This window comes from Ischnura elegans (genome assembly GCF_921293095.1).
Source record: "Ischnura elegans chromosome 13 unlocalized genomic scaffold, ioIscEleg1.1 SUPER_13_unloc_3, whole genome shotgun sequence".
NCBI lineage: Eukaryota > Metazoa > Arthropoda > Insecta > Odonata > Coenagrionidae > Ischnura > Ischnura elegans.
The window spans coordinates 9,347,280-9,368,695 of record NW_025791659.1 but is presented as its reverse complement, the minus strand read 5'-3'; the positions used below and the strand labels follow the sequence as shown (position 1 = coordinate 9,368,695).

Genomic DNA, 21,416 nt, shown 5'->3' with positions numbered 1-21,416 from the left:
AATGAGCAGTCACTCACCTGTGGATGGCTTTAATGTTCCGGGAGAAAAATTTGCTCCAAGAGAGCGTCGTCGGGGATCAGCAAGGGGGCGAGGAAATTTCTATAATTTCCGAGGCCGTAGAAGCTCAACCCCCATTTTTGCATTTAATATTAATTTAATAAAAAAAAACTATGGTATATTACTACCATGGATATACGTATACACACTGACAGATTTTTCCTTAGGTGATAGCCACCAATTTCGGAGAATTTTTTGTTAATTTTACAATAGTTATAAATTGAAGATGATGTGGTATACTATAGGAGACGAAAATGTGTTTCACGTCACCAAAGCTGAGCTGGCTGAGCCATGGAAGAAGGAGAAGCCTCCTATAATAACTTGATTCTGTACTTCCATGGTTGAGCCATGGAAGAAGGTTGAGCTATGTAATCAGAATATGGGGCTCCTTTTTATCAGAACGCAAAAGGGGCATTAACTATCGAATAATTTCGAAAATAATTATTCTGCAAGCATCGAACTGAACATTAAAACATGATTTCAAATCGAGTAGCTGCCCTTACATGGCCACAGTCTAAACATGTTTAGACTGTGACATGGCTATGATTTAGAAAAGGATATTACCAGCTGATTAGTACCTCTAATTACTATAAGCCAGAAATCATAGGCATGGAAATACATGGAAGAAGGAGGAGCAAAATGGAACATGTTCCAAGTTTCACTGCATGATCATGCATGCGCATGACGGTTCATTCGCGATGCTCCCTCGACCCCACCTTCTTCCATGTCATAGGTACCAAATAATGCAGACCAAATTTCAGCGCGCATTAAATTAATGACTTCGTATAAACCATTACAGTGATAATTAACTTGGAAGATAATGATGAGGAAAATGATGAATTTCATTGCGGCGAATATATTTGAGAAAATATTTTATTTCCAAAAGTGACGTCATAAAATGATGGTATACTCGACAGCAGCGCCGCCGGGATGAATATTTTTGTGATTTTTGTCTATTTCCAATTACTGCTAATTCCATCTTCATTTGTTATCACCAGTCTTCGGCGGGATTTCGTGAAGGCAATTCGGTGAGCTCTCTTGCGAAGTACGGGTTAGATTTGAGATTCTTAGTAGTTGTTGGTCATATATAAATTAGTTATCCTGTATTTATCTACCTTATTATGTGTACTGAAGTTTTAACTGTACGCAGAATTTATCCTGAATCCAGGTCGTTTGTGCTACTGGTGCCACTTGTTGCTCACCTGCATTCCTGCATTGGAACTTCGGTCATCGTTGAGGAGGTTCTGAGGACTCTTCGCATTCCTTTCGCTGCAGTATACCTTCTTCATAGTCCCTCAATCAGTGCTAATTGGAATCTGCCTCCTATTTGTGTGAGTTCTACTAGTAATTTTCATGCCGCGTGGTTAAGTGTCTATATTAACACGTGCGTTGTAAGTTGTTATTTTCATTATTTCAGCTTGTAAACCTTTGAGAGACTTTTCCCAAACCGATTTCTCGTTTGTTTTATGCTAGATATTCAATACTATTTGCCGTAACTGTTCGATACCTCGCTCTTTGTTTAACCACGTGTATATTTGGTGTATACATGTTAATGTGAAATCCAGTTCGTTACTTCATTTACGAATTCTTTGATCGTACGTAAACCGATTTTCTGGGAGGAGCGACGAAGTTTAAATCTTGTAATGAATTTAAGTGCGTGTAAAGGCCGCGAATCACCATGATGAATGAAATCATTCCCCGTGTATACTTAACGGGAAAATCGCGAATGAGCCGTCATGCGCATGATCATGCAATGAAAATTGGAACATGTTCTATTTTGCTCGCACGATTCTGTGAATCATGGCGTGATCATTCACCGTGTACAACGGCCTTAAGATAAAGTCGTAGCGTCACTTCCTTGATTCATGGTTTAATTACCTTTGGCAATGTGACCACCAAAAACAAACGCATAATCTTTTAGGTTCTTAAATAAGGGCACGTTCTCGAACAATCTGACGTTCGTACAGCGGTGAATTGCTTTAACACATGCGGGAATGCGTGGACGTGAGATGGCAAAATAGCCCGTTCTAATTTCGTTCATGCATTCGCGCAATTCCACCCCAAATTCAGTTCTAACCTGCGCAATTCCGCGAAGTGTTGACTGCGCCAAGTTATGGCGGCCTTAAATTTCTTATTGCGAAAACTATTGCTCTAACTTTTTACATTTCTTTTTCTTAAGCCCGGTTTAGATGGGGTACGTCTTCGCACAATCTGGCGTGCATACGAAGACGTAGTCAAAATTTTTGCTTTAAAATTATTGAACTTAATCCTTTCCCTACGAAGGCCGTGTTTCCACGGCTTGAATTTTCCGATTGGTCCCAAGCGCCATAAGGGTCCCTAGGCGCGAGAGGTCCGACCCTTGACTTTTGTCCTTGTGGGAATTATCTCGGCCCATCCCGGCACTTAAAGTTCCACTCAAGGGAGGTGCTCATGGTCACTTATTTGCTTATAAGTTAGAATAACTAAAAACATACATGTTGCATTTATTGAAAATCAATGCGAGGAATTACATTCTGGATGTTCTGCTGATAGGTTCCAAATTTTGAACGGAACTCAAGCGCTCATATAAATTGAGTTCATCATCACGTATAACAAATTCTGGAGACGCTAAGGTTAGATGTTTAATTGGTATATTTAAACCTAATTGCCAAATTTATAGGAGCGATATTGTTATGATTTACATTCTAAGTGTACATTTGCGGTGAAATTTGGTGAAATATCCGATTGAACTCTTATGAAAAAAGCCCTTTTAATGTAATAAAATATGATTCTCTCAGTTCTTTGTGGTGAGCATAAATTGCAGGTTAATTTTTAATAACCTCTTATCAACCTTTGAGTACAAATGTTTTATGAATGAATTTTGCTATAAATGCTAATTGATGCATATCGTAATAATTCGTAAATTTACTGTACAAATAAGGAATGTTTTACGTAGACACGTGTTGTGAGAAGCATTCCGTACCATTGCACTATAGAGAACTGCTCTGCCCAGGTAATTACCATGATATCTTCTGCTGAGAACAGTGATTTTGTATAGGATTCTTACATTTATGGTCATAAGGAACCTTTTGAGTTGTTCCTGTGAGGAAGTAGGGAATATTTCACCTATAATTTATTACATCCTGAATCTTTATTCCTATCTTTTGTTATCCGCAGGTAACGAAACATCCCAAAGCAAAGAAAAAAGTCGATTACTCTAACTTGAATGCCGTCAGGTCCTCTCGTATTTTCTCCTTTAAACTATCTAACCTCTCCCCTAACCGTCCCTTTCTCCTGTTTCATCTTTCGCCCACTCTCTCAAAAGTCTATCTTGCCTCCCCTTTTCTTCTCTAACAAGCTGTTCTGCAACAGAGAAAATCAGGAATAGGTTAGTCCCAGTTTAGACGAATGGCAATGGTCAATTTTAACCACATTTGAAAAAGGCCAGATTGGCGCCCATGCGATGCCACTCCACGTGACGTCACGGGGACCCAGATCCTCAACGAGAAGATAGGAGTTTTGCATCGTCTGAGATTACCTATGCATGCATGAGGCACAGAGCTCAGGGAAACATCTCTAAATGATCACCTATTAAAACTGCCTTAGGTCAGAAAGTTACCTTCTTTTGATAGGGTATTAATAACCCTCATTTAAGCCAAGCTCTTCCTGCTACCAGGGTACTCTGTGCTATCGCCATGCTCAGCAGCACATAGCCTGCATTATAGCGGCGTTCATAGCCTCGCACCAAGGTGGCCTCACACGGCGGCAGCTGGAACCAGAGTGACATCACGTGGGCTTTTGCCAGCATTCAAACTAGGCCGTCACGTTTCCGTGCGCTTGAAAATTTTCACTTTTCATTTAATCGCGAAAAATAGATGTCATCATTTAAAAATCTAAAAACATGAAAAATGTACTCCGGGAATAATAATCTTTTGATTAAGGCAATTAAAAAAATGGCGAAACCACCATATTGCTCTCTCTGTCATCAATAGGGTGGTTTCCTATTATTTTTTTATTGCTTTAATCGAAAGATTATTACTCCTGGAGTACGTATTTCACGCTTTTAGATTTTTAAATGACAATATCTATTTTTCGCGATTAAATGAAAAGTGAAAATTTTCAAGCACGCGAAAACGCGACGCTTAAGTATGAATGCCGGGAAATATCTCCGTACGTCGTATTTCTGGTTCCCCCTCCCGGCCGGTGAGGTGACCTTGAGGCGAGGCTTATCGCTGATACGTCGCAGGATGCTAGCGGATAGCTGAGTACCTTGCTGGATGGTAGCGCTTGGCTTAAAAAAGGTTTATTAATACCTTATCAAACGAAGAAAACTTTCCGAACTTAGCCAGTTTTAATAGGTGATTATTAAGACATGTTTCCCTGAGCTCTGTGCCTCATGCATGCATTGGTAACCTCAGACGATGTATAACTCCTATCCTCTCGTGTAGAAACTAGGTCCCTGTGACGTCATGCGGAGTGGAATCGCATGGGCGCCAATCTGGCCTTTTTCAAATGAGGATAAAATTTGACCCTTGCCATTCGTCTAAACCGGTATTTCAAAAACCAAATAATTTGTGTATTATGAATACACTAATGGTGGGTAACGAATCGCAATCAATGCCTTTCGTTTTCTTTGATGAAGGAAACTACCCTATTCTAAAACATTACTGCTTGCATTTCCATTGACCCATGGCCTTTGCTTTGTATTTCAGATTTTAGTTCGTGAGCATGGAGGAGGAGGGCCCTGTTGTGCTCCAGCACCAACTGTTGGGCGATGCCTATATGGTGCAATTGGCGGAGTTCTTGGGATGGCAGTTGGAAGGAGGTAGGTAAATCATGGTGCCAACCAAAATGCCTGCCTGGGATGGCACTTGCTCACTCGTGGGGCCTTATCTTGGGAGCCACTGCACACTGATTATGTAACTGGAAGAGGAAATCGTCAGAGTGAGTGAGGCGAGTGCTGAATGGAGGGGGATAGGGGATCGTGGGAAATGTGCCAATGTTACTATCCCACGGCACTGAGTTTCTCCCTATGGTAGTTTCATCTCCAGGGGAAGACTCAAACTAAGTGCCTGTCATTGTTAGCCATAAATGACACATGGTAAACACCTCGTCTTATTTTTATCAAGCGATGGATGCGGGAAAATGGTCAGTGGGGGAGAAAGAGGGAAGGGTGAAACACGATTCTATTATTTTCGGGTAACTTCATATTTTTTCGAAACGAAGGTCTTCGTAATACGATCCCTGCGCGAGCTGGGACCTTTTGTTTGATTTCGGAGAAGAGGAAATCGTCAGAGTGGCTGAGGCGAATGTTGAATGGAGGGGGATAGCAGATCGTGGGAAATACGCCAATGTTGCTATCCCAGGGAACTGAGGCTCTCCTGATGGGGGACACCTGGGATTTTCGGATTTTTTCACCTGATCAATTTCTGCTCCCCACGTCGAAATATTTTCACCGCTCTAACCCACGAATATGATGTAGGTCATCAACTTGCCTAAAACGGTGCTGCATGCACTAAAAGAATAGAGTTCTCTCGATTTTTCCGAGTCAACTACCAACGACGTGCGAGCGACAGTGTATGACGCGAAATTAAAAGTATTTGAGACGGTACCTTTGGCATAACTATTCGAGATCTCGAATACTTTCTAGTATTCGAGTATTCGCGGATACTATTCGCACATCTCTAGTTTAAACACATAGTTAAAAAAAACTGTAGTGCCTTATCAGGTTTAACCTCTTCCCTACGCAGGGCGTGATTTCGCGGCCTGAATTTTCTGATGCTAAAGAAGGAAGGCCGGATTTTTACGGCTTGAATTTTTTGAAGCAAAAGGCCAAAGGCCGTGTTTTCACGGTTTTGCAGTCAAGCATGCCAAGTGGGTCCCAACCGCCATTAGGGTCCCTCGGCGCGAGAGGTCCGACCCTTTCCTATTGTCCGCGTGGGGATTATCTCGGCCCATTCCGGCACTTAGTGACTCACTCAAGGTGCTCATGGTCACTTATAAGTTAAAATAACTAAAAACGTTCATGTTGCATTTATTGAAAATCAATGCGAGGAATTACATTCTGTATGTTCTGCTGATTGGTTCCAAATTTTAAACGGAATTCTAGCGTTCATATTAACGGAGTTGATCATCACCTCGAACAATTTTTGGAGACGCTAAGGTTAGATGTTTAATTGTTATTTTTATAACTCACTAGCAAGTTTATAGGAGCGATATTGTAATGATTTACATCTAAAAATATACGTTACTCTGTTAGCTACATTCTAAGTGTAATAAAATATGATTCTCTCAGTTCTTTGTCGTGAGCCAAAATTACAGCGACTATTTTTAATAACCTCTTACCAACCTCAGATTTCATTCCCTTTAAAGTATTTGTTGGTCTATGATATAGTGCCGTTCTGCTGAAAACCCTAAAAATAACCGTAGAACTTAGTTTAAAAGTTCTACAGGAATTGCAAAATGAAAGGATTACATTGATGAACTGACATTTAATGCAACAGTAACAATTTAAAAAATTAAAATTGCACTGGTAACAATTAACTGACCGCAAAAGTACGCCGGGATGGGCTGCCTTCGGGGGAAAAGGGTCGAGGATTGTATTTGCTCAGTTGCCAAGGAAAGGGTCAGGGACCCCGCTAGGAAAGGTCATTAAGGGGAGGAAGCGACTACCTGGTCAGTCCCAAGCCGAAAAAAAACTCCGTACGGGGCAAAAAAGAAAATCTCAAACCCTTCGTAGAGCCAAAAGCAACTTACCGTGAAGAAGCTCGGCGCGAAAAGGTTAAAAGACAGCAGTGCCTTTCTTTTCCAAAGGATATGAAAGGATGGTGCCTATCGCTGAAATACCTCTATCTTTTACTGTATTTGTCTGAATATAGTCCCCCTTTATTCCAAAAATGCCAATGGTTTAAGTAAATAGGGGACTATATTCGGATTCATTTTTATAATTTTTAGCCTACACTAAAAAAAAAAATTATTGTTTTTTTAGGTTGACAACTGCACAAATTAGAAATGATATCAGTCTCCTAATGGACTGGTGAAACATTTATTTGAATAATTTATGTATTTTTTATTTATGTAAATATTGAAATATCCACAAAGACTTTACGTTTAATCTTATTTTAACCTATTTTAATGATTACCTATTTTGCTTGTTCAAGGATTTCCTATTTTGATTTTTTATGATTACTTATTTTAAATTTTTACTGATAAATGAATTTTTCTGAAGGCTATTTTCCCTTATGTTTTATCTTTCTGTGTCCATGTATTCCATGTAAAAGGGCAGCATGCTCGTAAATAAATAATTACAGTGAGTCCTCGTTTAACATCACTTACCGTTCCTGAAAAATGTGACGATAAACGAAATGACGTTAATGGGAGCATAATATCCCATAAGAAACAATGTAAAAAGTGAATATCGGCTCCTAGACCTCACAATTCCTACGCAAAAAAATGTTAGCGTATCATATCTGGGGCATTTTTTACGATGGGAATGCCAAACTATGGCATAAAAAGGAGTTCCTGTCTTCATCGACAATAGCAGCAGTGATGTAAATCCTTCTCCATTTTTGTATCTTCCCGCATTTGCTTTTCGGCTTCGCTATGGTGGTCGCCCGGGCGAGCGTCGCCTGGGCATCATCATCGCTGAAACATCGTTGAAGTTACAGGAACCAAAATTATTGTGAACTCAGCAAAAAAGTGACGACAAAAACTCCGAGTTCTACACGGAAAAATGCCTTGAAATCACTTTTTAGGTTCCTGAAAACCATTATGTCATGTAAAACCTTGCGCGCCTACGTAAGAATTCATTTTGCAGAAATTTTTGCTAAAACCGTAATCACAATTAAGAATAAACACACCGTTTTACACTTTGCTTAGACTGACTGTATTACCGCCCACAAAACAAACAACCTGCAACGCCCGCCGCTTTGCCTTTTTTTTCGCGTGAAATTTAAAAGACTTGATGTTATCGCGAAGCGTAGGTGCGATAAACGAATGACGGTCTCAAAATTTTCGTGACGTTTTCGTGAAATGACGTTAAACGGGGTGACGTAGAACGAGGACTCACTGTATTCATAATATATAAATTATTTGGTTTTATAAATACCGGTTTAGGCGAATGTTAATGGTCAATTTTATCCTCATTTGAAAAAGGCCGGATTGGCGCCCATGCGATGCCACTCCACGTGGCGTCACAGGTACCTAGTTACTATACGAGTAGATAGGAGTTTTACATCGTCTTAGATTATCAATGCATGCATGAGGCACAGAGCTCAGGCAAACATGTCTTAATAATCACCTATTAAAACTGTTATTGTTTTTGATGATGATCGTATGGATTTATCAGTGACGATTCTTTTTTTCGCCAGTTGACCCAGCACGCATAGGGTTGTGCGTGTCAGACCAGACAGTGGTGGAACTGAGAAGGACCGTGGACGATCACGGGTACTTTTCAAGGCCCGTTATTGTCCTCATAGGATCTCACGAACTTTTTAATGTAAGTATTCCACGAAAATTAAGGCATAGTAAGCAGTGATGCAGTGTGTAACGGGCAACGCCTATAAAAATTAAAGAAATCTCACCCTCTTTATAGCACATTTGTTATAGGGAGTTATGGCAGTGGTAATAAGATTCACACAGCGTTAGTTCCAGGGTTGATAAAAATCATGATTTTTTTCAAAAAAATCACTTTTGTTGATTTTTTTGATTTAAATCAGATTTTATTGATTTAAATGATATTTTTATGATTTTCCATTCATCAAAAATTCAGTTATTTGCAAAACTAACTATTTGGGCAGCATATTGGAGAATGATCCTTTGCAGAAACAATAAGAGGCAACATACTCGAAACTTAATACAACATTTAGTCAATCAGGGGAGAGAACTATGGAAATGCCAATGGTATCAAATTAAAAATTACACCAGCATAATATAAAATTGCCATTGGAAGTGTCAAATGTGCAATATTATGCGATTCTAAAGCATATGAAGTTTAGAAAAATTCTGTAATTGCAACTTTGTATGGTGCCTACGCTTAGAAGTTAAATCAGAAAACAATTTTTTTCAACGGATACACTAGTATTCTAACCAAAGCCATTTTTTTAAATTTTCATGTCACATGCATTCCTACAGTATCATTTCTATTTAAGAGCCACCATTGTGCTGATAACTGTCGATTCATTGTATTAATTAAGAAATAAAAATCAAAATTATGCACTTATGGCTTCCTTTTCTTGACTCTTTAAAAATCAAACATATAGATCATATTATGATTTAAATCAATCAACCCTGGTTAGATCAACAAAATATATTCTAACAAAAACGGATACAACTCAATGGTACATCAGGCGCGAACACACAGAGAGACCACTAGTGTACACCGGAAGTGTGCGAGCACACAATCGACAATCGTCCAACACAATCGATAGTATCGAACAATCGATACAGGACCCTAGCAGACAGACATAAAGAAACTATTGAGCACACCCTTTGACAACATTTTCTCATGCGTATTGGAAAATAAAGTGTCTAATATATTTGGTTTGTCTGTATACATACCTTTCTTTCCAAACCTAGGAATTAATTTGCATCTTTGTACTTAAGGGGTTGCGTGAATGAATGAAGTACAGTGCAACCTCGATATAACGACACCCCACGGTGCACTAATGAACACTCGCTATAGCGAATTGTCGCTTTACCGGAGGTGGAGCAAATAATAGCCAATATACCTGTTGCGGACAGATATACAGGAACAGGAGTGGTGCGGCGACAGATAAACATCTATCCGATAAACGTAAGCATAAATCCAGACGAAAGGCGATGTTTTTTTGCATCTTTAAATTTCCTTACTCAAATAACGACTAACTATTGAAACAATTTATAAGCGCCGCACTGAATAAAAATCATACAAAGCATTGTTTTGTCATCATTATATTTATCGAACGACAGTTCACCACATAAATTTGAGACTGAGCACTCCATTAACTTCATTTCTAACAGATCGCTAGCAGTTACAGAGGTTAAGGAGTCTTGATGAAAGTCTTCCGGCGGTGAAACCCTCGCTATGGCGAGAGCCAACGCCGAAAGGGTCTCGTAAAAACGAATTTTTTAACACGCTTATTATAGGGTCAATTGACGGTGCATCGGCTATCTCTCGTAATAGCGGGGGTGTCGCTATAGCCCGTACTCGCTTTAACGAGGTTACACTGTAGTGTATTGGCTTATTTCACTTGGGCTCAGAGTGCTCCGAAATACATGTTCCTGTCTCTTTCCTGTTATTGTGCGAGCGTGTATCTTTCCTTGTTGATTCTTGTATTCTCGTCCATTTCTTCTGCTGGCGAGTGGTGAGCTGCCCCAGTGCCATCTATTGGTTACTCTCGTGGGCCAAAGCAAAGGTAGTTTTCTGTGTATAAACCCCCGCCGAAATCATGGTAAATCTAAGCGTCCTGGTAGCGCAACTGGTAGAGCACCTGGCCGGCAACCAGGAGGTTCTGGGTTCGAGTCTCAGCTAGGCTGCATTTTTACCCTCTGATTTCTGTCTTTTTCCATCTCCCACAGCACCGTTGTACTTGTCCTTTTTCTATTACATATTCCTATCCCTTTCTTCCCGTTCCCAAAAATTTATTTGTATGTTTACGCTTCAGGCGTCCTGTGAATGAATGAAGTAGAGCATTTAAGAAAACGTATTTCAAATAATTTCGTACATAATACGTATTTGGTATTTCAAATGCTTGACCTGAATTTATTTAGTATTTTATTTTTCAATTAAAGATTTTTGGTAAATTCCCGTCATGAAATAAAAAATTAAATAAAAATACTTTTGAAGTTGCACCGATAACATTTCTCTAGCATTTTTCTTCAGAGATTACTTTGTTTTATTTAGAAAGGTTTTCTCATGTTTGAAACTATCCATAATCCAAAGCAGGCCAATATTTTTCGTGAGATCTCTTAGTTTCCAAATATTATGTGCATGTAGTTTAAAAGGCATTTAAAATCATTTTCTGTGGTTTGTTTTTCAAATTCCCAAGTAAAATTCATATGGTGTTTTGCATGTTAAATACATTTAAAGCAGTATTGCGGTAGATTCCGGTTAATTGGGACATATCAGGACTTGTGATTTTTTCCCCAATTAGGCGAACTATACTGTATATGGGTATAAACAAACGTTGAAATGATAGAAAGAAGACTAAAGAATGTTTATAATGTAACATGAATTTATTAAACTATTAATTTGATATGTAAATCAGTGAGTTTAGTTAATTTATTATTTTTTTATTTTTTTTATTTTTTTTTATTTTTTAAAGAAATATAACCACATACAGCATATGCCATTTTATAGTGGCCAGGTAACAATACATAAATTAGAGGACGAAGACGCAATATAACATGTAGAAAACAACAATTACATTTACAAAAACAAAAACAAAAAAATATCATTTTGAAGAATTATAATAATTAAGTTAAAAATATTTTTCACAGCCTCGGGCGACGTTGAATGAATATCTTTTACTAAGTCCTATTAAAGAAAAGTCCTATCCTCTTGCGGATAGTATAACAACAAGAGATTTCAAAATAGGGCAAGAACAGGAAAATTTGTGAAAAATAAGAGTAAATCAAAGGATAAAAAAATAGTATTCTGAAAACAAAAAATTTAATTTCGTCGCAAGTATAGAGTCAATGTCGCCGACTCATGGCCCAATAAAGCAGCATGCTGTCCCAATTAAGCGGAGAATACTCTGGGATATTCCTCTATTGGGTTAACTGTTCTTCAAGATCTGCCCCGATTAAGCAGCTGCCCCAAGTAACCAGTGGACCCATTAAACGGAATCTACTGTATTTTGAATTTCAAATACTACGCGCTGTTGCTCAATGGGGGGTCTGCCCCCTAGATGCCCCTAAAAAGGCCTGCAGCCTGTTATGGTCACTATGGAAGGTCGTATACTTTTTGTCTGCCATTTTTTACTTGAGGATCGTTGAATTTTCAAGTGGTTACACTTGATATAAATAATATTTCTAATTTAAAGTAAAACGAGGATATGGTACGTAGGTCACAATATAAAAATAAATTGTTAAAAAAGAGATGTTTTTCAATTCAAATATAAGAAAAGATGAGAGAATATTCCACTGTAACACTCAATTCATACTTAATATCTTAGCATAACGACTTTACAAAATATAATAAACTGCAGTTAACTACATTTCAATTGATAAAGCATGGCATAAAGTGAGTAAATACTGCAAAAAGTATAGTTAACAGGGTTCCCACTCAACCGTGAATGTGCCGTGAATTTCGTCTACCGTGAAAAAACCTGGAAAAGGCCGTGAATTTCGTCATAAAACCTTAAAAATCTCTCAAACTTAATAGAAAAATAACTACAATTGACAGATCAAAAGAAAAAAAAGATGTTTAAATCATGTTTCAAGGCCGAGCCACATACAGACACGCTCCACCCATTCATCTGCACACGTATATTCGAAGTGCAATAATTGGTCCTTGTGCAATAGCACTTTCATTGCTACGTGTGAATTCACGGTGCCTGTCGCGGTCTCAGAGTAACTGAGGTCGCGGTTGATAAATTTTTAGTTAACGTGCGGGCGGTCATAATCAATGCTATGTAATCAATATTTCTTCCTGAAATGGCTTATCAACAGACCGTGAATTTGACGACATTAAAACCGTGAAAAAACCGTGAATTTTATAATTTAGTTAGAGTGGGAACCTTGTTAAAAATACTAGTTTCTGATCAAACTGATCGCAATATGGATTCATATGGAGCCCAAAATGGATAAACCGCAGCCAGATAATCAGGAGTCTGCTGTATTATTATATGTAGTGTATTTTAGCCTGTGAATTCTACAAGATCAGTGTTTTTTTTATTTTGCTATCCTATTTATCTAGTAATGTTTATATTTTTCTTTGATTCGCAATTATTTTGCGTAATTATGCTGAATAATCTGCCACTGATCAGGCGAAAAATGCATAATATTTTCTTTCCTTATTCCAGGATGGCGAGTACAGGGCCCTCAGGGGATCCTTCCATCGCCTAATAATGAAGCTCAGGATGTTGGCGCCGAGTGTTACCTTTTTAACCCCACCTCCTGCACCAGCCAAGTGGGGAGAAACAATTTATAAGAGACATCTTATGGCGCTGCGAAGGTGGTTGATGAGATATGAGAGATGTAAGATGTTATTATACTTTATTATTATTATTTCTGTAAAGCCTCTTACGTAGTGAACCTCTTTACATCGTAAACCTCCATACTTCATACCACCCCTACATTCCCCGTCAGATTTACATATAAATTTATAGGCAAACCTCTTTGTAGTGAACCTCTTTATCTCGTAAAACCTCCAGTTATCATACCAAGGAGAAACTGCTGAGATGACCTAACTACCTCCGTAGATCGTACTGAGACAACTAGAGACCATTAATGCAGCCGTGATTACGTACATGGAATGATATTTTCAGCGATAAATGTTTCCTGATTATTTTTTTTCTTATAGACCTTTATTATGTTGTAATTTTCACGTTAAACAATAGCTGTGGCCATTTTGTTCCATATGAGAGCATGCCTAACCGTAAATAAGAAAAAAAAGTATCCAACTATCCTAATCATTTTAAGTGACTGTTGAATTAAGAGAGATCACATCGTTTTCTCTTGAATCATGGTAACATCATGCAGTAGCGCTTGCTGTCTGTTACCATTAAATAATAAATATATGTTCACTGATGCAAGCATGTTTATTTAAACACAAAAATATAATAAATATAAAAGACAGCAGTGCCTTTCATTTCCGAAGGATATGAAAAAATGGTGCCTATCACTGAAACCTCTCTATAGTGAACCTCCATGCATCAAATTGCCCAAAAAGTTGGTCCCGTCTACTATGATGTAAAGAGGAACTACTGTATTTATTTGTTATGTTGTTATGCTTTGGTACTGTGCACTCTACCAGTCGTGACCCAATTGTCTGACAAGTGACTTCTTTCGCAGGGGGCGTAAGAGTGATTGACACGACCACTCCCTTCATACGCAATGGCGGAGTGGACGACTCCTTCTTCGAGAAGTAAGTATCATAAGCTGTACTTGTAATAACAGATGGACAAAATATGAATCAAATGTATTTTATTAGTAAAATTGGACGTTGCAATATTTCCACTGAGTTTTATTTTGACACTATGTGTTTCGTTTATGTAACGACGTTTCATTGTTACAAACAACATTGTCAGATTAGTAAAATTAATTATTGTTTGTAACAAAAAAGTGCTTATTGTCAAAATAAAACTCAGTAGAAATATTGCAATGTCCAACCTTACTAATACAGTCAGTCCTTGTTCTACGTCACCCCGTTTAACGTCATTTCGCGATAACGTCACGAAAATTTTAAGACCGTGATTCGTTTATCGCTCCTTCGCTTCGCGATAACGTCATGTATTTTAAATTTCGGGCGAGAAAAAAGGCGAAGCGGCGAGCGTTGCAGGTTATTCGTTTTTTGGGCGGTAATGCAGTCAGTCTAAGCAAAGTGTAAAACGGTGTGTTTATTCTTAATTGCTATTAAGGTTTTGGCAAATTTTAGCATCAGAGACATTTCCACCAAAGTGTCCAAGAGAACAATGTTCACAATAATTTTGGTTCCTGTCACTGCGACGATGTTTCAGCGATGATGATGCCCAGGCGACGCCCGCCCGCCTCAATTCACAATTAAAACCATCTCTTCGATTTCATAATCCCAGTTTGCCCGCCCTCGCTCATTTCCGCCATTTTGATTTCGCTCCTGACCGGTCCGAAAAGAAATTCTCGTAGCGAACGTAGGGCCTATGGACCAGTGCTCCGGAGCACCGTCTGTAGCGTCTGGTAGCATTCATTGGACCGCACTCCATAGCGAAGCCGAAAAGCGAATGCGGAAAGATACAAAAATGGAGAAGGATTTAGGTACCTAAGTCACTGCTGCTATTGTCGTCGATGAAGACAGGAACACGTATTTATGCCATAGCTTGGCATTCCCATCGTAAAAAATGCCCCAGATATGATACGCCAAAATTTTTTCGCATGGGAATTGTGAGGTCTAGGAGCCGATATTGACTTTTTACATTGTTTCTTATGGGATATTATTCTTTGATTAACGTCATTTCATTTATCGTCACATTTTTCAGGAACGGTAAGTGCCGTTAAACGAGGACTCACTGTAGTAAGAATTTACACCACATCGTACCTCACATCATACAATAATATTCGAGTAGGATACTTAAGTAAACATATGTATTGTTCCTAAATATTTTTATTATTAGTGCTGCTTGTTGTTGATACATATTTCCACCATTCTGGGATATTTTGGCGAAGGAAATATGGAATTGATGCTGAAACAAGTGGAAAATAAATGAACATAATTGCAAAAAAAAGGAAAAATTGATAATTTTTTAAACCATTTTCTCCCAATCAATGTCGACTAATCCCCCCAAATCTACCTCTTTAGCATAAATGTTTATATTTTAGAACTTTTCACCTCTCTAAACTCTTGGAAGAAATGTAAATGCCAAAGTAATCCTTGTCTAAATAGGGTGGTTTCCTATTATTTTTTTATTGCCTAAATATAAAGATTATTACTCCTGAAGTGCGTATCTCAGGCTTTTGAATTTTTAAATGACGATATCTATTTTTTGCGATTGAATGAAAAGGGAAAATTATCCAGCGCGCGAAAACGCGACGGCTAAGTATGAATGCTGGGGAAACTCCGTGTGCCGTCGTTCTGGTTCCCGCTGCCACAAAGTGAGGTGACCTTGGGGCGAGGCTTTGAGCGCTGATACGACGCAGGATGCTTGCAGGTAGCAGAGTACCCTGCTAGCTGGTAACGCTTGGCTTGAATAAGGATTATTAATACCTTATCAAACGGAGGAAACTTTCCGACCTTAGGCAGTTTTATTAGGTGATCATTAACACGTTGCGTACGGATGACGAAGATTCTCGTCATTTAGGCGCGTCAACCTAAACAATTTTAAAGCGTACTATACGTGTTCGTTAGTACGTTTTCAGTTGTTGTTTGTTATTCATGGTGAATTGATGCATCATAACGTTTGATAGGGTAAAGATATATTTTAAACATTAGCTTTTTAACCATGTTTAAACCAAAGGCATTTTGCCCTAATAGGCACATATTTCCAATCTCGGCGTTCCTAGGAATTTAAATACCCCGGTACGCAACGTGTTAAGACATGTTTCCCTGAGCTCTGTTCCTCATGCATGCATTGGTAATCTCAGACGATGAAAAACTCCTATCCTCTCGTATAGAAACTAGGTCCCTGTGACGTCATGTGGAGTGGCGTCACATAGGTGCCAATCAGGCCTTTTTCAAATCAGGATAAAAATTGACCATTGCCATTCGTCTATACCGGTATTTCTAAAACAAAATAATTTTTATATCATGAATACACTAATGGTGGGTAACGAATCGCAATCAATGCCTTTCTTTTTCTTTGATGAAGGAAACTACTCTATTATCGTTCTTTCTAGTGTTAATTACATGTGGGTATTTCTATGCCAATGTCAATTTTTTTCTCTCAAATTGAATTTTAGGGTGGAAATAATTTACCTTGATAAATCAACAGCTAAACGATTTAATTTTATGAAATCGGTACACACTGGAAACATTATTCAGAGCGTTATTAACTGTCCCTGTGACGTCACGTGGAGTGGCATCGCATGGGCGCCAATCTGGCCTTTTTCAAATGAGGTTAAAATAGACCATTGCCATTCGTAAAATAATTTGTGTATTATGAAACCCCTAATTTTTGGTAACGAATCGCAATCAATGCCTTTCATTTTCTTTGATGAAGGAAACTACCCTATTGTTATATTTTGATGAAATAATGTTTTTAATTGATAATGTCTCTCTCCCTCTCTTCAATGTAGGTGGATGGGGAAGGAGAGTCGTCGCCGACCAGATGGCATCAACCTGAATGACAGGGGAATGAGTGTGTTGTTGGAGTGCCTTGAGAGGAATATCTGGTAGAGAGTGATTGTGTTGCGTGTGTGTGGGTGTGTCTGTGTGCGTGCCGGTTTTTGGTAGGCCTGTGCAACAGTTGAAAATATCTTTGAGTTTACCGTGTTCTCTCGGCCTGTAAACTTGAGGGTATTTTCAACTGGGGCGTGGGGATCCCTTTTTTCCGTTAGGTTCTTCCTATGAAAAAAAAGGGAAACGCGCCTGCCTGGTAACCTCTGTGGTGGCGTGGAATAACCAGGATCGACTGAAAAAAATTATTCTTTGTTTGTGGTTTTTCATAGAACAGGGTCCACCAATGAAACAGGATAATTACAGTAAAACCTCTTTACATCGTAATAGAGGGGACCAAAATTTGGGCAATTTGATGTATGGAGGTTCACTATAGAGTGGTTTTAGTGATAGACACCATTTTTTTTTCAAATCCTTTGGAAATGAAAGGCACTGCTGTCTTTTAAACCATTATATTTTTGTGTTTAAACACACATGCATGCATCAGTGAAAATATATTTAATAATTACAGAAAGCAGATGCTATCGCATGATTTTTTTACCATGATTCGAGTGAAAATGATGTGATCTCTCTCAATTCAGCAGTAACTTAAAATGATTGGGATAGTTGGATACCTTTTTTCTTATTTACTGCTAGGTATGCTCTCATATTGAACAAAATGGCCACAACTAATGATTAGCGTGAAAATTACAGCATATTAAAGGTATATAAGAAAAAAAAGAGTGAAACATTCATTGCTGAAAATGTCATTCCATGTACGTAATCACGGCTGCATTAATAGTCTCTTGTTGTCTCGGTACAATTTGCGGAGGTAGTTAGGCCGTCTCGGGGGTATCTCCTTGGTATGATAAGTGGAGGTTTTACGATATAAAGAGGTTCACTACATAGAGGTTTGCGTATAAATTTACATGCAAATCTGACGGGACCGTTGGGGTGGTATGAAGTATGGTGGTTTATGGTGTAAAGAGGTTCACTACATAGGGGTTTTACTGTAATACTTTTGAGACGGTGGAGTTCTCTCCTTGCCGTGACTGCTGTGCTGAGCTCCGAAAGACTTCCATCCTCTCTGTACGGGGCATTTTTGTCGGACACTCGTTAAGAAGGTTCTTGTAGATAATCATACACACTCAGTACCAACCTTTTTTGACCCTTCCTAGCGGGAAATCCGCATTATCTCGGACCTTGAGGGTAGTTGTGCTCCGTCTCTTAAGGGATTTATAACCCTACCTGCGACATTGGTTTGTGGTCAATCATGCTTTGTTAATATGAATTAGCTATGCATATAGATAATTGTTGCTTGAACATAAATTGCAGACTTCAATTTTGAATTCCTCATTTTTTTCGGAGCATTGTTAAATTTCTGTCTTGGATTCCGTGGGTAGTTATTGTAGTGATCCGGAAATGGAAGATTTCCATTTCCAAAATATGCATAAACGTTTTGTTGTGTGACGTTTCAGAATAGCCAGCTATGACTCAACTATGCCTCAGGATTTGAAACCTTATCACTTTCAAGAATGCTTAACCTTCCTTTTCCCCTTCCTCTTTGATGAAAACATCCTGGTTCCACTTCCTTATACATATAATGGCGTGGTGGAGATGCTATGACACTCATTGTCAGTAACACACTCACTTGCTGGACTCGGTTACTCAGTCACTGGTCACTCGTCAGTGATCAGTCAACAATGTAGCCGTTGGGTGGAGTAGAAGCACGGGCCGTATGGCCCGTGCGACCCAAGCGCCTCGCTATCCGCCCGTGCCATCACCAGCAACTCCTCTCCTTCCTGAGACATTGGTAATGTTCTAAATTATGGCAATGGTTTTTGAATGGAAATAAACTTTGGGGTGAAAACTTCAAATACTTGTGTGCGATTATTCACTTCCCGACACCACACGCAAGAACCCACACAATTCAAAGCATGCGACCCGCGACTTTTAGGTGGGCCGTACCATTACAAAGTGAGAGAAATTAGCTACTTTTCCCTCGTTAGACCACATTTGGAATACGCTGCCAGTGTTTGGGACCCTCATGAAAAAGGCTTAATAACAGAGTTAGAACGCGTGCAAAGAAGAGCTGCCAGGTATGTGAAAGGTCGTTACGATAGTCTTGTTAGTGTAACTGACCTCTTACATAAACTCGGATGGGAATCTCTGTCGGACCGTAGATTGAAAAATAGACTAAAGCTTTTAGATAAATTCAAGAGCAGTGTCTTTTCTGACGAAGTTAACCATATCTTGCGGACGCCAACGTACTACGGAAGATTAGATCGTATAAATAAAATAAGAGAGATAGATTGCAGAACAGACAGATTCCGAATGTCATTTTTTCCACGATCAATAAGAGATTATAACGGCAGCAATAGAACGCGTAAATAGATTGCATGACTTGTAGTGTAGCCTACTAACCTATGTAAAATTTACTGCATGTTTCTGAATTTCTATTCTATATTCTATTTCTAACAGCATATAGTAGTATAGTTTGTTATTATACGGGACGTTTCTTGGACGGTGTGGTGTGCATGTGGGAGCCCAAATGCATGCTGCATGCTGGTGATTGATCACCCCCTGCCAAACACCCTAGAGGTGGCTCGCAGGGTAATTTGTAGATGTAGATTACATTGGGCTCCCTCCCTCCTTTTGGGGTTTATGACCCTTCCAGCGGCAGTGGTTCTCACTCAACTCGTGCTTTGATTATGCTAATTGGCTATGTTGGTAATTGTTGCTTGCGCATAAATTGCTGATGTAGAATTGAATTCCTCGTTTGATTCTGGGAATCGTCAAATTTTGAACGAAGCTCTACGGTCAATATGTACACATTTAATGCAGCAACAATTTCCAAGTTGATGTTTCCATGAAACTAAAATCAGATATAATTTCGTTCAACAATCGTAAAAGTTGCTCTAAAGACAAAGAATTCAATTCTAAATTTATATTTTTTGAGAAAGAAACAAATGTTTATTTCGCAAAATGACTGGATAAGCAATTGCATGACGGTTGCTTACCGCTACGAGGAGTAATAGAAGACAAGGGGTCTGGTTATCTGCTCCCGGATTTGGAAGGTAAGGCCTAAGCTCCGCTTTGTTCAGCATGTTAAGCATCAGGAACCCTGTAAATAATGGCGTCTTATTGTATATTTACTACAGTGAATTTTATTATCGCATTATTTTCAGTGTCCTGTTTTTGGGGTTCCTCTCCCCAGGCTTCTGAAATCTTCAAAATTCAGAAGCGCATTATAAGGCTGATGTGAAATGCCTCCTACGATGCACCTTGTCTTCTACTTTTTTTTAAAATTGTGTATCCTGCCACTTTCATTCATATACAGTAAAACCTCTACCTAGTGAACCTCTTCACGTCATAAACCTCCATACTTCGTACCACCCCTATGGTCCAGTCTGATTTACATGTAAATTTACAGGCGAACCTCTTTGTAGTGGACGTCTTTATATCGTAAAACCTCCACCTATATTCTCGCATAAATGATATGAAGGGAAACAATCAACGAAGGAATGAGCCAGTCAAACACCACATTAATCCCTCTTAACATTGCATGATATATTTTAACCTTTCTGCACATTACATAATTCACTACAAAAAAATATACCCTGATGAGGATGAAAAGAATGAACTGATTATGTACACTTAACAAATAAAGTCGATGATATGAATGTGATGTTTTTGCCCCCTTCCAAAGTAGCACAAGTTTCAAGAAAATAGAACATTAAATCTTTGGGCCACTGTTAATTAGTGCCTTCTGATAAAGTTTCTGGAGTTCACTAGCAAGTCCTTTGACGTTTGTTTTCTTAGCACTTGTTACAATTAGTTGCGAAGAAAAGTTGCACTGTGGAGTGGAAGAAAAGAGCTTTTTAGCTTCTGAGGGAAGTGATTGGTCGTCTGACCTCAACAGATTATGAAGGGTCGCTAACTGCGACGTTTTTACAGTTTATGTTTGAAGCTGGAACAGTAGAAAACCGTCTATAGCAGAACGGTGAGAACCAGATGATCCAAGGCGCCTGGGATGGACTCCTGCCGCTCATGGTGTGGGACACCAACGTACTTCGTCCAGTCTCCTAGCATCGTATGCCACCAGCAACACTGATTCCACTTTTTGATGGTAACCGTGCACATCAGTACTTCCCCTAATCTCGCTCCCTTGGTCGTCGTGTCAATCATGCCTCTCGAAGCACACCTTTTTTGGGTTTATATACCTCTCGGGAGGGGAAATAATACTCTTGGAAAGAGGGTTTGTGGAGAGAGATGATGATTTCACTGAGGTCCCTAGGTAGCCCCTGTTGACTGGGGCCATCACACCGGCCACCACACACCTGACACAGACACACAAGCATGCACACAACCTCGCATGATACCATACTCCACC

The 21,416-nt window shown here is 39.0% G+C and overlaps 1 protein-coding gene across 1 annotated transcript; it reads left to right on the top strand.

The window, feature by feature from the left end:
* Window positions 1-1,063: 1,063 nt before the first annotated feature.
* On the top strand, window positions 1,064-17,125 carry LOC124172909. Its single transcript, XM_046552420.1, has 7 exons — window positions 1,064-1,102; window positions 1,226-1,388; window positions 4,749-4,861; window positions 8,406-8,533; window positions 13,041-13,215; window positions 14,032-14,104; window positions 16,945-17,125. The coding sequence occupies exons 3-7, from the start codon at window positions 4,765-4,767 to the stop codon at window positions 17,042-17,044; spliced, it is 573 nt and encodes a 190-aa protein (XP_046408376.1). The 5' UTR covers window positions 1,064-1,102; window positions 1,226-1,388; window positions 4,749-4,764; the 3' UTR covers window positions 17,045-17,125.
* The last annotated feature ends 4,291 nt before the right edge of the window (window positions 17,126-21,416 follow it).